Genomic DNA, 14,750 nt, shown 5'->3' with positions numbered 1-14,750 from the left:
ATTTTATAGTCTCAATGTGTGAAAGGTATTCTAGTTCTATTTGTTACCATTGCTCCCTAGATGCTGCATAACATGAAAGGACAGTTTGCTGAGCATCTTCTTGGAGCCGGATTTGTAAGCAGTAGAAATCCTAAAGATCCAGAATCTAATATAAATTCAGGTACAGCAGAAAACACAGTGTAAATAAGTATCTTTTTTCTATTGTATCAGTATTTTACTTGTTTTTCCCTCTACCTTCTCACCCCCCCCCCATAGATAATGAGAAGATAATTAAAGCTGTCATCTGTGCTGGTTTATATCCCAAAGTTGCTAAAATTCGACTAAATTTGGGTAAAAAAAGAAAAATGTAAGCATTGAAGATTATTATGAATTACTTGTAATTCTCTTCTTAAACTTTTGAAATCTCATGTAACAAGGCTTATATTATAAATTTGTTCTTACTCATATGTGGGTTATGTTCTTGTTCTTTTAATCATTTCAGAGAAGGTGAACTGTTTAGCATTGGTATCACTTTCCCTCACAACATATCCTGGAATCACCTCTCTGATAACCCATTATTCACAAAGAATGCTACCACGTGATGCCAGTGTAAATATTAGAAAAGCCAGCCTGCCAGTAAATACCAGTGCCTGGATTGAAATTGCTTAGAGTAGATTTTATTTCAGAAAATTTTTTTCCTCTTGTCTTATAAAATGGATAACTTAGCTCTTTGAATAAAATTGTTATATCACTATTTTGAGAAATAAAGTATAATAACATATGTGTAGATAGCCTCAGTAGTAATTGGAGATAGCAGTGAAGCATGAGCTAGAATGAGCTCATTCTAGCTAAAGGATACAGAGAAACTAAGAGTCACAGATGGCCAGTAGTGTGGTTGCTACTATTTTGGAAGGTACTCTGGGTTAGAATTATGTATTGAGTCATTAAAATAGTCACTGACCCAGTGCATGGATGAGTGAGTTTTTAATTTGATAGACATGTCTTAAGGAAGTAATTTCAAATGTTTTCTAATGGCTATATTGTAAATAATACAGATTTCTAGTAGCAAATGGAAAATTGTGGTTTTATAATACTATATAATGCATCTCCATAGGTGGGCATTAAAACAGTCATTGTGTAGTAACATGTAAAATATTTAAACTGATGTTAAATGAAAGTTGGATATTCTAGAATTACAAACATGAAAAAATATAGACTTTATAGATAGGCCAAAGTGCAGGCATTGTTCTTGGGCAATGGTTCTCAACCGGGGTGATTTTGCCCCCAAAGGGAACATTGGACAGTGTCTAGAGATACTTCTGGTTGTTGTAACATTGTGTCAGTAGTACTAAAGTCAAGAAACCTTATTCCAAGGTATGAAGGAATGGGTAACTGATGAATTTTAATCATTATGGTTGGATTATTTACATTTTACGTGATCTAAGTACTTTTTCAAAATCAATACTTGGACAATTTTTTTTTTTTTTTTTTTTTTAAATGTGTACCTAACTTTACAGGTAGCTTAACAGAGAGTTACTTTGAAATTCATTTTATTTTCCTCTCTGCCATCCTGGGAGGGCTTTATGAACAAACATAGTTTTTTCCTTGGACTGGTGCATTAGTTTTGTCCAGACTAGGGGTCAGCAAATTTTGACCTATAAGCCAAAAATTTGGTTTTGTACATTTTTTGTTGGAACACAGCCAGGCCCATTTGTTTTCATGTTATCTATTCTACACTAGCAGAGTTAAGTGGTTGTGACAGAAATTATAGACCCCCAAATATAGATCCTAAAATATTTACTATCTGGTCCTGTATAGAAATTTGCTGGACCAGGCACAGTGGCTCACACCTATAATCCTAGCACTTTGGTTGGCTGAGGCAGGCAGATTGCTTGAGCCCAGGAGGTGGAGGTTGCAGTGAGTCAAGATTACACCATTGCACAGTGAAAGGAGATCATGCTACTGCAGTCCAGCCTGGGTGACAGAACAAGACCCTGTCTCAAAAAAAAAAAAAAAAGAAATTTTCCAACTTCTACTGCTCTAGTTATGCAGGGTTGCAGGGTGGCATTGGTAAATTGACTTAAGTGAGAAAAAATACTTTTTGGTTTTATTCTCAGTATTTAGAGCTATGAATTCATGACTATGATTCATGATTTTGACTACAAGTATTATGAATTCTTAGAACTTCAGAAGTGGCTGGGTGCGGTGGCTCATACCTGTAATCCTAGCACTTTGGGAGGCCGAGGTGGGTGGACCACCTGAGGTCAGGAGTTTGAGACCGGCCTGGCCAACGTGGTGAAACCCCATCTCTACTAAGAATGCAAAAACTAGCTGGGCGTGGTGGTGGTACATGCCTGTAATCCCCGCTACCGGGGAGGCTGAGGCAGGAGAATCACCGAAACCCGGGAGGCGGAGGCTGCAGTGAGCTGAGATTGGGCCCCTCCACTCCAGTCTGAGTGACAGAGCAAGGCTCCGTCTCAAAAAAAAAAAAAAAAACTTCAGAAGAGACACTCGTAAAAACAAATAGGAAAGATTAGTGGATTATTAGCTTTTATGCTGTTAATTTAATACAGGTAATTAACATTAACTATTTAAAAATTATTAAACATCTCCCTGTTGAATAACATTAAAGATGTTTACAAATTGAGATAAAATGTATATGACTATAAAAAAAGTATATGACTATCAAATGTATATGACTGTGTATATGACTATCAAAAAAAAAGATTGAATTAGAATTGTCAACAGGAATTTAAATAGAATTCTTAACTTTTCATTTTTTGTTCATCTGGGTCATACTCTAAAATTTTTAAATTAATTTTACAGTTATTTTGTAAGTCAAGGGCTATTTATCAATACAATTGTCATAGTAAAATGTATAGACTCTTCTCTTGATACGAATCACTTAATTATTTTAGATATTTATTTTGTTCTTTATTCTTCAGTGGGATAGTGTGCATTAACATTAAGGAAAAGAATATTCTGTCATTTTTCTAAAATATTGAGTAATTATACCTGCAAGAAGATTAGTTACATGATTTAAATTATTCATACTGATAGCATTTTTTCATATATTGTTAAGGAAATTGTGCTCTGTCCTCAAATATAAATATATTTTTTGCAAAAATAAACTGAATTATTTTCTGGAGTGGTTTTTTTTTTTTTTGAGGCGGAGTCTCGCTCTGTCACCCAGGCTGGATTGCAATGGTGCGATCTCAGCTCACTGCAAGCTCCGCCTCCTGGGTTCAGGTCTTTCTCCTGCTTCAGTCTCTGGAGAAGCTGCAACTACAGGTTCCCGTCACCATGCCTGGCTAATTTTTTTGTATTTTTAGTAGAGACGGGGTTTTACCATGTTAGCCAGGATGGTCTTGATCACCTTGACCTCGTGATCCACCTGCCTCGGCCTCCCAAAGTGCTGGGATTACAGGCGTGAGCTACCGCACCCGGCCATTCTCTGGAGTTTTTTTAGATTCCGGAATTTGTTTGGTTTTTACCAAGCTCTTCTATCAGTTTTTCAAGTAGTGTTAAAGCAAACAAACATAAATCCTCTAGAAGACTTCTTTTTAACAAACTGCATTTTAACTTTTTTTAAAGGGTGAAAGTTTACACAAAAACTGATGGCCTGGTTGCTATTCATCCTAAATCTGTTAATGTGGAGCAAACAGACTTTCACTACAACTGGCTTATCTATCACCTGAAGATGAGAACAAGCAGTGTAAGTGAACACTTACAATAATTAAGGATCTGATTATCTGTCTCATTATATTTTTATGACAGTTTTAATAATTATATACAAACTTTTTTGTTGTTTCTTACTCCTGTGACATGAGTAACTTTGTCCCTCAAACAACCTATTCTTTTAATTTTCAGGTCTGTAATGATAGATCTTTGTAGTTTAGTTAGGACAGTTACTGGATTGCATAATTTTCTTTCAGAACTTGCTTTCAAGAAATATTGGCATATTTTATGGTATACAGGAGCTTACATTGTATAGAGAATTTTGTTAGCATGTCAATATATCTTATAAGTATCATTCAGCATATTAAATGAGATTCTGTTTATATTTTCTCTTTAGAACAGTAATTTGAGATGATTTATTAAAAAACTGGATAAAAATAACTTCAGCTATATTCGTGTTTTGGTTTCGTCACTCAAAATATTTTGTTCAAACAGTAGTGCTTAGTTTAAACTAAAAAATATTCCTGTGTTCTCTGAATAATGAAGATGGCTCATTTAAAATGGTATCTTACAAATTAATCTCTGTAATTACAATAGCAGGTTAATATTTTAGAAGGAAGGTACTCATTAATTAATACTGGTAATATTGTTGAATTTATGTAGTAATCTTTTCAGACTCCTGAATGTATTAATTCACTTTAATTTTCATTACAGATATATTTGTATGACTGCACAGAGGTTTCCCCATACTGTCTCTTGTTTTTTGGAGGTGATATTTCCATCCAGAAGGATAACGATCAGGAAACTATTGCTGTAGATGAGTGGATTGTATTTCAGTCTCCAGCAAGAATTGCCCATCTTGTTAAGGTAACTGACTTTATGTGATTATCTTTAATCTACATGTAAGTCAGCATGTGGTCAAGTGGTTTTGTTCAAAATGTTACATATATTAACATTTCTTGCTGTATTTCAGCAGAGCAAGTAATTTTGAAAAAATGGTTCCTGGTTTTTCTGAATTGTTTTTTGAGATGGTAGCAGACCAGCCATTCTAAATGGCTCAATGTGATTGCATGTGAATTTTAACTTTAGTTATTCGCTCATAACCACACTTTAGTTGATTGCTCACTAAATATTTTAGCTTTTGAGCCATCGCTTTTGTAACTCCTTGTATCAGGTAAATCAGTTTCATTTATTATGTTATTTGGCAATATATCTGCCTTTGTTGAATATGTATAATTTTTTCAACCTTAGGAATTAAGAAAGGAGCTAGATATTCTTCTGCAAGAGAAGATTGAAAGTCCTCATCCTGTAGACTGGAATGACACTAAATCCAGAGACTGTGCAGTGCTGTCAGCTATTATAGACTTGATCAAAACACAGGAAAAGGCAACTCCCAGGAACTTTCCGCCACGATTCCAGGATGGATATTACAGCTGACAGCTTTGCAGGGGTGGTCTGAAAAGTCTGTTTGACAGCCATTCTTCATCATTGTTTAAATTTTGGCTGGATGCCAAATCCTGGGACGTGACCAATTTTCATGTGTAAGGTAGAAACTTTCAGTAGGTAGTAAAGACTTAATGTGCATGACATGATGTTATATGGAACTATTTCATACATACATACACACACACACACACACACACACACACACACACACCCCGTAAAAACAATATGTTCTCTGATCATATACTCTGCTATGGTCATGCCCACTCTTTGGGAGTATATTCCCTTTATTTATATTGAGTATTGTCCACTTGAGAAATTCCTTTGTCCTGTTATACAAAATTAATCTTTCTTATAATGATTGATGATACCACCAGTAAAAATAGGATGTTTACCCAAAAAAACAGTGTCAATTAAGAATTTGAACACAACCACATTTTTGAAAATGAAACTTCTATCGGAAGTAAATTAATTTGTTGTAATAAAGTCCAGTATTTAATAAAATGTACAATGTTAAATCTCAGCCAACTTCTTGGATTGGTTTCTACATTTCCACCTATGGCTTGGTTCATTTGCTGTGTTTACTATTTTTAAAACATGTGCCTTTTTTACATCACCCTGTAGCAGCATAATATAGCAATTGAGAGCATGGTCTGAAGCCTGATTACCTTGGTTCCAGTCTCAGCTCTGTCACTTAGTCTTGGCTTCTCTCTCTTTTACCTTGTCTGTAAGATACAGTTGGCCCTCCATATCCATGTGTTCCACATCTGTGGATTCAAACAACTGTGGATAGAAGATATTTGAAAAAAGAAAAGGATGGTTGTGTCTGTACTGAACATGTGCAGACTTTTTTTCCTTGTCATTCCCTAAACAATACAGTTTAATAGCTATTTATATAGTATTTACATTGTATTAGGTATTGTAAATAATCTAGTGATGACTTAAAGTATATGGGAGGTTGTGCCTAGGTAACATGCAAATACATAGTATGCCATTTTATATAAAAGACTTGAGCATCCATGGATTTTGGTATTTGAGGGGTTGAGGTTGGAAACCAGTCCCCCACAGATACTGAGGGATGACTGTAAAGGTAACAGTTGTGAGGATGAAATACATTAATACATGTAAAGCACATAGGCTAGTGCCTGGCACATAGCCTAGTGCCTGTACTCTCTGAATCTTAGTTGTTAGTTGTCCCTGAAGTATTTTCGTAAATGTCTAACGATCTATTTTATTACACTTTTTATTTTATTGCTACTTACCTTCTTAGCCAAGGAATAGTGTAACAACACATGCTGTACATTTTCAGCCCTATCAGATAGTGATAAATACTGTTGGTTGCTGGCCAGCAACTATTTTGTCCCTCCCTTCTTTTTGCTTATTTGGGTTCCCCTCTGTGCAGCTTTGTGCCCAGGTATGTTGGACCCTTTCCCCAAGAGTGAATCTTGCTGTTCTAAATGAATCACATGTGGTCTTATCCCCCTTAGAAATAATTGATAAGGTGTGAGTACATAAACATGTCCCAGTGAATGGCAACTGAGAAGTGATCTTCAAGAGGGTGTCTGAAAAATGTTTTACTCACTAATAGAGGAGGAAATCCTGCGCTCTCTGGATGTTGTCTTGTCTGACTCTGATAGTTGGAACTGCTGCAGCCAACTAATGATCACAAGAGGACACAGACTCATAGACTGAGGCTGGCTTAGTGGAAAGATAGAACTCAGCAGAGCCTTTGATAATGCTGGTAAGCTACAGAATTAATCCATTCTAGAACTGTTCTACATGTGAACTTATTTTGATATGATAAAAACCCTTCAATTGTTTAAGCCACTTTTCATAGGATATTGTTAGTTTTTTGTTTGTTTTTTGGAGACAGTGTCTTGCCCTGTCACCCAGGCTGGAGTGCAGTGGTATGATCTCAGTTCACTGCAGCCTCGACTTCCTGGGTTCAAGTGATCCTCCTGCCTCAGCCTCCCAAGTAGCTGGGACTACAGGCTTACACCACCACACCTAGCTAATTTATGTATTTTTTGGTAGAGACACTGTTTCACCATGTTGCCCAGGCTGGTCTCAAACTCCTGTGCTCAAGTAATTTGCCCACCTTGGCTTCCAAAAGTGCTGGCATTACAGGTATCAGCCACTCCACCTGGTCCCTAGTAGGGTATTTTTAACTTGGCAAAAAGGATGTTAATCGGAAACATACACTATCCATCACTGAGTATTATTATTGATTTTGCAATATAAGAATTTCAACGTATTTGTCTGACAGAAGGTGTAAAAGTGCTGGACATGCTGCAGAGAGAAACAGGAAAAGTATCTTTCTGCACTCTAAAAAATGGAAATTTTAATGTGCCTTCCAACAAATACAAGGAAACCAAGAGAGTAAGGTATCATACAATGACTGGGATGTATTGATAATGCTACAATGATCCATTAACAGCTCTTGTTCAGGTACTGCTCGCAATCCTGGGAATGTGTGTTACCTGTTATGTCTTGAGTCCATTATCTTGGCTGTTCTTCTAAAAGTGATCCGTGTCTCATTGAATTCTGGCATTAGAGTCGTGTCACAATATTAGAGCATACTGGTTTTGCCTCTAAAGTCGAGGTGACCATCTGGTCTTTCTTGCTCTGTAAGAGTTTATGTCTGTGCTTTTTTTTTTTTTCCTTGCTTTTATTATCCAGTTTAAATCCAGTCAGTTGGCCAAAATGGTCTTGGAAGAAAGGATTTAGAGATTCTGTAAAAAAGATTGTTAGTTGGTTCTGTGTTTGCAAACCAATATTTAATTCCCATATGAATGGGAAAAATGTTCCTGAGGAATTATTTAATTGATGAGGTATTCGCAGAGATTAAAGCAGTTATTGTTACCTCCAATTTATGTCTTCTGTACAGCTGATCAGAATGGACGATTTGATCCAAGGTGCTACTTATGTTCTGTTTCTTTTCTTTACAAAATAGGGCATTACTGAGTAGAAAATACATTCCAGGTCTAAGAACTGTTTGTTCTTTAGGGATTTTTAAAGAATAAGACATTAAATTAAGAAGCAAAATCTGTTTGATTCATCATTTTGAGTAATGCAGAGAATAACTCTTGAAAAAAAAAAAATACCTGAAACAGAGACTTACCGGAAAAAACAAAAAGAAATTAAACTACTGAATAATCTTTCAAAAGCATCTTTGAAAAGTGAGCACATGTGATGCCTTCCCAATTAATTTGGGCAAAAGCTCTGGATAAACTTATACCAATTATTGCAGGGCATTCTCTATTACTGCATTTTTAAAACAAAGTTGTCCCCTAAAAGTTATGAATTATACAAAAGCTTTAGGAGGAATTTTAGTACTCCTTTACCCAAAGTAAATAGTGGTAAATTTCCTTCTATTCTTAGCTCTGAGTTTTTATTTATTTATAAGTCGTTGTGATCATGTATACTCATATATTTGTAATATGCTAATTGTTCTTAAATGGGATTTTTGTTCTTATTTTAAAATAATACATCCTCACGGGAAAAATTTGGAAATGTAGCAAAGTAAATCATGTTACCATTGTTCCATTTTGATACATATAAACTTTAGGTATTATTTTATATATAATAAATTTTAAGGTATGATATATAATAAAATTAACCAATTTAAGTATATAATTCAGTGAATTTTGTCAAATACGTAGTCATGTAATTACCACCACCACAGTCTTGATATAGAACATTTCTTTTTTCCCCCCCGAGACGGAGTTTCTCTCTGTCACCCAGGCTGGAATGCAATGGCACGATCCCAGCTCACTGCAACCTTCGCCTGCCTGGGTTCAAGCGATTCTCCGGCCTCAGCCTCCTGAGTAGCTGGGATTACAGGCACGTGCCACCACACCCGGCTAACTATTGTATTTTTAGTAGAGATGGGATTTCACCATGTTGACCAGGCTGGGTTCGAACTCCTGACCTCATGATCCGCCTGCCTCGGCCTCCCAAAGTGCTAGGAATACAGGCATGAACCACTGTGCCTGGCTGATATAGAACATTTCTGTCACCTAAAAGTTTCCCTTTTATTTTTTGTAGTCAATCCCTTGCCCCCACTTCTACCCCCTGGCAACCCATTGATCTGCTGTTTGTCACTTTTGTTTTGCCTTTTCTAGAATTTCAAATAACCAGAATCAGATACAGTCTTTTGTGTCCAGCTTCTTTCACTGAACATAATACTTTTGAGATACTGACACTGTTATATGTATTAGTAGTTAGTTCCTGTTTTATCTTCTATCATTCAGTAGTATTTGCATTGTATAGTCATACTAGTTTGTTAATTCATTTACCAGTTGATGGACATTTGAGTTATTTTCAGGTTTTTTTTTGCTGTTATGAATAAAGCTGCTATGAACATAAGTATATAAGTCTGTGTGTGGTTACATATTTTCATTTCTGTTGGGTAAATACCCAAGATTAAGGTTGTTGTATTTATAGTAAGTGTGTTTGTATAAGAAACTGCTAACTTTTCAGCATTTGCTGAAATTTTACATTCCCAACAGCAATATATGTTGGGAGGTTCAGAGTATTTATTCCACGTCCTTGCCAGTACTTGGTATTTTTAGCTGTCGTTTTAATTTTAACCTTTAGTGAATGAGGAGTCCTGTCTCATAGTGGGTTTAATTTGTGTTTCTAAAATGATTAATGATGAGCACCTTTTCACGTGGTGTTTGCTGTTTTCCTTAGTAATCTTATGTATTTCTGTTTGGGTTTTGATATTTCATCTCATGTCAAATGATTGGGGTTTTAAGGATATATCTGACCAGGGAGAAGGAGGATTACTAGTTAGTTTTAGAGATACAGAAAGTTATTATTTACATTCCTTGACATTTATAATGGCCAGATGTGCTACTCTTGACTTAGTTGGTAAAGTGTAAAGAGTTAAGCTGGTGTTATTAAGTGCCAGGAGAGACTAGCACCAGTTTTATATAGTTATGAAGGCAAGCGGTGTATTCATCATGAGGTGAAGAATGGGACATAAGAAAAAATATTTGAATTCCTGGGGGGCGGAGCAAGATGGCCAAATAGGAACAGCTCCAGTCTCCAACTCCCAGCGCGAGCGACACAGAAGACCTGTGATTTCTGCATTTTCAACTGAGGTACTGGGTTCATCTCACTAAGGAGTGCCAGACAATCGGTGCTGGTCAGCTGCTGCAGCCCGACCAGCGAGAGCTGAAGCAGGGCGAGGCATCGCCTCACCTGGGAAGCACAAGGGGAAAGGGAATCCTTTTTCCTAGCCAGGGGAACTGAGACACACAACACCTGGAAAATCGGGTAACTCCCACCCCAACTGTGCTTTAAGCAAACAGGCACACCAGGAGATTGTGCCACACCAGGAGATTGTGCCACACCTGGCCAGGAGGGTCCCCCCCACGGAGCCTCCCTCATTGCTAGCACAGCAGTCTGTGATCTCGCAGCAAGGCAGCAGCGAGGCTGGGGGAGGGGCGCCCGCCATTGCTGAGGCTTAAGTAGGTAAACAAAGCCTCTGGGAAGCTCGAACTGGGTGGAGCTCACAGCAGCTCAAGGAAACCTGCCTGTCTCTGTAGACTCCACCTCTGGGGACAGGGCACAGTAAACAACAAAAGCAGCAGAAACCTCTGCAGACGCAAACGACTCTGTCTGACAGCTTTGAAGAGAGCAGTGGATCTCCCAACACGGAGGTTGAGATCTGAGAAGGGACAAACTGCCTGTTCAAGTGGGTCCCTGACCCCTGAGTAGCCTAACTGGGAGACATCCCCCACTAGGGGCAGTCTGACACCCCACACCTAACAGGGTGGAGTACACCCCGGAGAGGAAGCCTCCAAAGCAAGAATCAGACAGGTACACTCGCTGTTCAGCAATATTCTATCTTCTGCAGCCTCTGCTGCTGACACCCAGGCAAACAGGGTCTGGAGTGGACCTCAAGTAATCTCCAACAGACCTACAGCTGAGGGTCCTGACAGTTAAAAGGAAAACTATCAAACAGGAAGGACACCTACACCAAAACCCCATCAGTACGTCACCATCATCATCAAAGACCAGAGGCAGATAAAACCACAAAGATGGGGAAAAAGCAGGGGAGAAAAGCTGGAAATTCAAAAAATAAGAGCGCATCTCCCCCGGCAAAGGAGCGCAGCTCATCGCCAGCAACGGATCAAAGCTGGATGGAGAATGACTTTGACAAGATGAGAGAAGAAGGCTTCAGTCCATCAAACTTCTCAGAGCTAAAGGAGGAATTACGTACCCAGCGCAAAGAAACCAAAAATCTTGAAAAAAAAATGGAAGAATTGGTGGCTAGAGTAATTAATGCAGAGAAGGTCATAAACGAAATGAAAGAGATGAAAACCATGACACGAGAAATACGTGACAAATGCACAAGCTTCAGTAACCAACTCGATCAACTGGAAGAAAGAGTATCAGCAATTGAGGATCAAATGAACGAAATGAAACGAGAAGAGAAACCAAAAGAAAAAAGAAGAAAAAGAAATGAACAAAGCCTGCAAGAAGTATGGGATTATGTAAAAAGACCAAATCTACGTCTGATTGGGGTGCCTGAAAGTGAGGGGGAAAATGGAACCAAGTTGGAAAACACTCTGAAGGATATCATCCAGGAGAACTTCCCCAACCTAGTAGGGCAGGCCAACATTCAAATCCAGGAAATACAGAGAAAGCCACAAAGGTACTCCTCGAGAAGAGCAACTCCAAGACACATAATTGCCAGATTCACCAAAGTTGAAATGAAGGAAAAAATCTTAAGGGCAGCCAGAGAGAAAGGTCGGGTTACCCACCAAGGGAAGCCCATCAGACTAACAGCAGATCTCTCGGCAGAAACTCTACAAGCCAGAAGAGAGTGGGGGTCAATATTCAACATTCTTAAAGAAAAGAATTTTAAACCCAGAATTTCATATCCAGCCAAACTAAGTTTCATAAGTGAAGGAGAAATAAAATCCTTTACAGATAAGCAAATGCTTAGAGATTTTGTCACCACTAGGCCTGCCTTACAAGAGACCCTGAAGGAAGCACTCAACATGGAAAGGAACAAGCGGTACCAGCCATTGCAAAAACATGCCAAAATGTAAAGACCATCGAGGCTAGGAAGAAACTGCATCAACTAACGAGCAAAATAACCAGTTAATATCAAAATGGCAGGATCAGGTTCACACATAACAATATTAACCTTAAATGTAAATGGACTAAATGCTCCAATTAAAAGACACAGACTGGCAAACTGGATAAAGAGTCAAGACCCATCAGTCTGCTGTATTCAGGAGACCCATCTCACATGCAGAGACATACATAGGCTCAAAATAAAGGGATGGAGGAAGATTTACCAAGCAAATGGAGAACAAAAAAAAGCAGGGGTTGCAATACTAGTCTCTGATAAAACAGACTTTAAACCATCAAAGATCAAAAGAGACAAAGAAGGCCATTACATAATGGTAAAAGGATCAATTCAACAGGAAGAGCTAACTATCCTAAATATATATGCACCCAATACAGGAGCACCCAGATTCATAAAGCAAGTCCTTAGAGACTTACAAAGAGACTTAGACTCCCATACAATAATAATGGGAGACTTCAACACTCCACTGTCAACATTAGACAGATCAATGAGACAGAAAGTTAACAAGGATATCCAGGAATTGAACTCATCTCTGCAGCAAGCAGACCTAATAGACATCTATAGAACTCTCCACCCCAAATCAACAGAATATACATTTGTCTCAGGACCACATCACACTTATTCCAAAATTGACCACATAGTTGGAAGTAAAGCATTCCTCAGCAAATGTACAAGAACAGAAATTATAACAAACTGTTTATCAGACCACAGTGCAATCAAACTAGAACTCAGGACTAAGAAACTCAATCAAAACCACTCAACTACATGGAAACTGAACAACCTGCTCCTGAATGACTACTGGGTACATAACGAAATGAAGGCAGAAATAAAGATGTTCTTTGAAACCAATGAGAACAAAGATACAACATACCAGAATCTCTGGGACACATTTAAAGCAATGTGTAAAGGGAAATTTATAGCACTAAATGCCCACAAGAGAAAGCAGGAAAGATCTAAAATTGACACTCTAACATCACAATTAAAAGAACGAGAGAAGCAAGAGCAAACGCATTCAAAAGCTAGCAGAAGGCAAGAAATAACTAAGATCAGAGCAGAACTGAAGGAGATAGAGACACAAAAAACCCTCCAAAAAAATCAATGAATCCAGGAGTTGGTTTTTTGAAAAGATCAACAAAATTGACAGACCGCTAGCAAGACTAATAAAGAAGAAAAGAGAGAAGAATCAAATAGATGCAATAAAAAATGATAAAGGGGTTATCACCACCAACCCCACAGAAATACAAACTACCATCAGAGAATACTATAAACACCTCTACACAAATAAACTAGAAAATCTAGAAGAAATGGATAATTTCCTGGACACTTACACTCTTCCAAGACTAAACTAGGAAGAAGTTGAATCCCTGAATACACCAATAACAGGCTCTGAAATTGAGGGCAATAATTAATAGCCTACCAACCAAAAAAAGTCCAGGACCAGATGGATTCACAGCTGAATTCTACCAGAGGTACAAGGAGGAGTGGTACCATTCCTTCTGAAACTATTCCAATCAATACAAAAAGAGGGAATCCTCCCTAACTCATTTTATGAGGCCAACATCATCCTGATACCAAAGCCTGGCAGAGACACAACAAAAAAATAGAATTTCAGACCAATATCCCTGATGAACATCAATGCAAAAATCTTCAATAAAATACTGGCAAACCGGATTCAGCAGCACATCAAAAAGCTTATCCACCATGATCAAGTGGGCTTCATCCCTGGGATGCAAGTCTGGTTCAACATTGGCAAATCAATAAACATAATCCAGCATATAAACAGAACCAAAGACAAGAACCACATGATTATCTCAATAGATGCAGAAAAGGCTTTTGACAAAATTCAACAGCCCTTCATGCTAAAAACGCTCAATAAATTTGGTATTGATGGAACGTACCTCAAAAAGAGCTATTTACGACAAACCCACAGCCAATATCATACTGAATGGGCAAAAACTGGAAAAATTCCCTTTGAAAACTGGCACAAGACAGGGATGCCCTCTCTCACCACTCCTATTCAACATAGTGTTGGAAGTTCTGGCTAGGGCAATCAGGCAAGAGAAAGAAATCAAGGGTATTCAGTTAGGAAAAGAAGAAGTCAAATGGTCCCTCTTTGCAGATGACATGATTGTATATTTAGAAAACCCCATTGTCTCAGCCCAAAATCTCCTTAAGCTGATAAGCAACTTCAGCAAAGTCTCAGGATACAAAATTAATGTGCAAAAATCACAAGCATTCTTATACACCAGTAACAGACAAACAGAGAGCCAAATCATGAATGAACTTCCATTCACAATTGCTTCAAAGAGAATAAAATATCTAGGAATCCAACTTACAAGGGATGTAAAGGACCTCTTCAAGGACAACTACAAACCACTGCTCAGTGAAATAAAAGAGGACACAAACAAATGGAAGAACATACCATGCTCATGGATAGGAAGAATCAATATGGTGAAAATGGCCATACTGCCCAAGGTAATTTATAGATTCAATGCCATCCCCATCAAGCTACCAATGAGTTTCTTCACAGAATTGGAAA

General features: G+C 37.9%; 1 protein-coding gene across 4 annotated transcripts in view; it reads left to right on the top strand.

The window, feature by feature from the left end:
* The window catches only part of DHX36 (DEAH-box helicase 36), a 50,891-nt gene extending 45,268 nt beyond the window's left edge, over positions 1-5,623 (top strand). For 3 of the 4 annotated variants that reach the window (XM_005546156.5, XM_005546154.4, XM_045386752.3), the window contains 5 exons: positions 61-160; positions 256-346; positions 3,574-3,694; positions 4,372-4,524; positions 4,909-5,623. In XM_005546156.5, coding sequence (XP_005546213.2) covers positions 61-160; positions 256-346; positions 3,574-3,694; positions 4,372-4,524; positions 4,909-5,094 — 651 coding nt within the window. In that variant the 3' untranslated portion in view covers positions 5,095-5,623. The remainder of the gene's footprint in view (positions 1-60; positions 161-255; positions 347-3,573; positions 3,695-4,371; positions 4,525-4,908) is intronic. The other variant, XR_012430807.1, reaches the window with a different exon arrangement.
* Positions 5,624-14,750: the final 9,127 nt, after the last annotated feature.

This window comes from Macaca fascicularis, chromosome 2 (genome assembly GCF_037993035.2).
Source record: "Macaca fascicularis isolate 582-1 chromosome 2, T2T-MFA8v1.1".
Classification (NCBI taxonomy): domain Eukaryota; kingdom Metazoa; phylum Chordata; class Mammalia; order Primates; family Cercopithecidae; genus Macaca; species Macaca fascicularis.
Note: the sequence above shows the minus strand (reverse complement) of the source record. Positions and strands in the feature narration are given on the sequence as shown.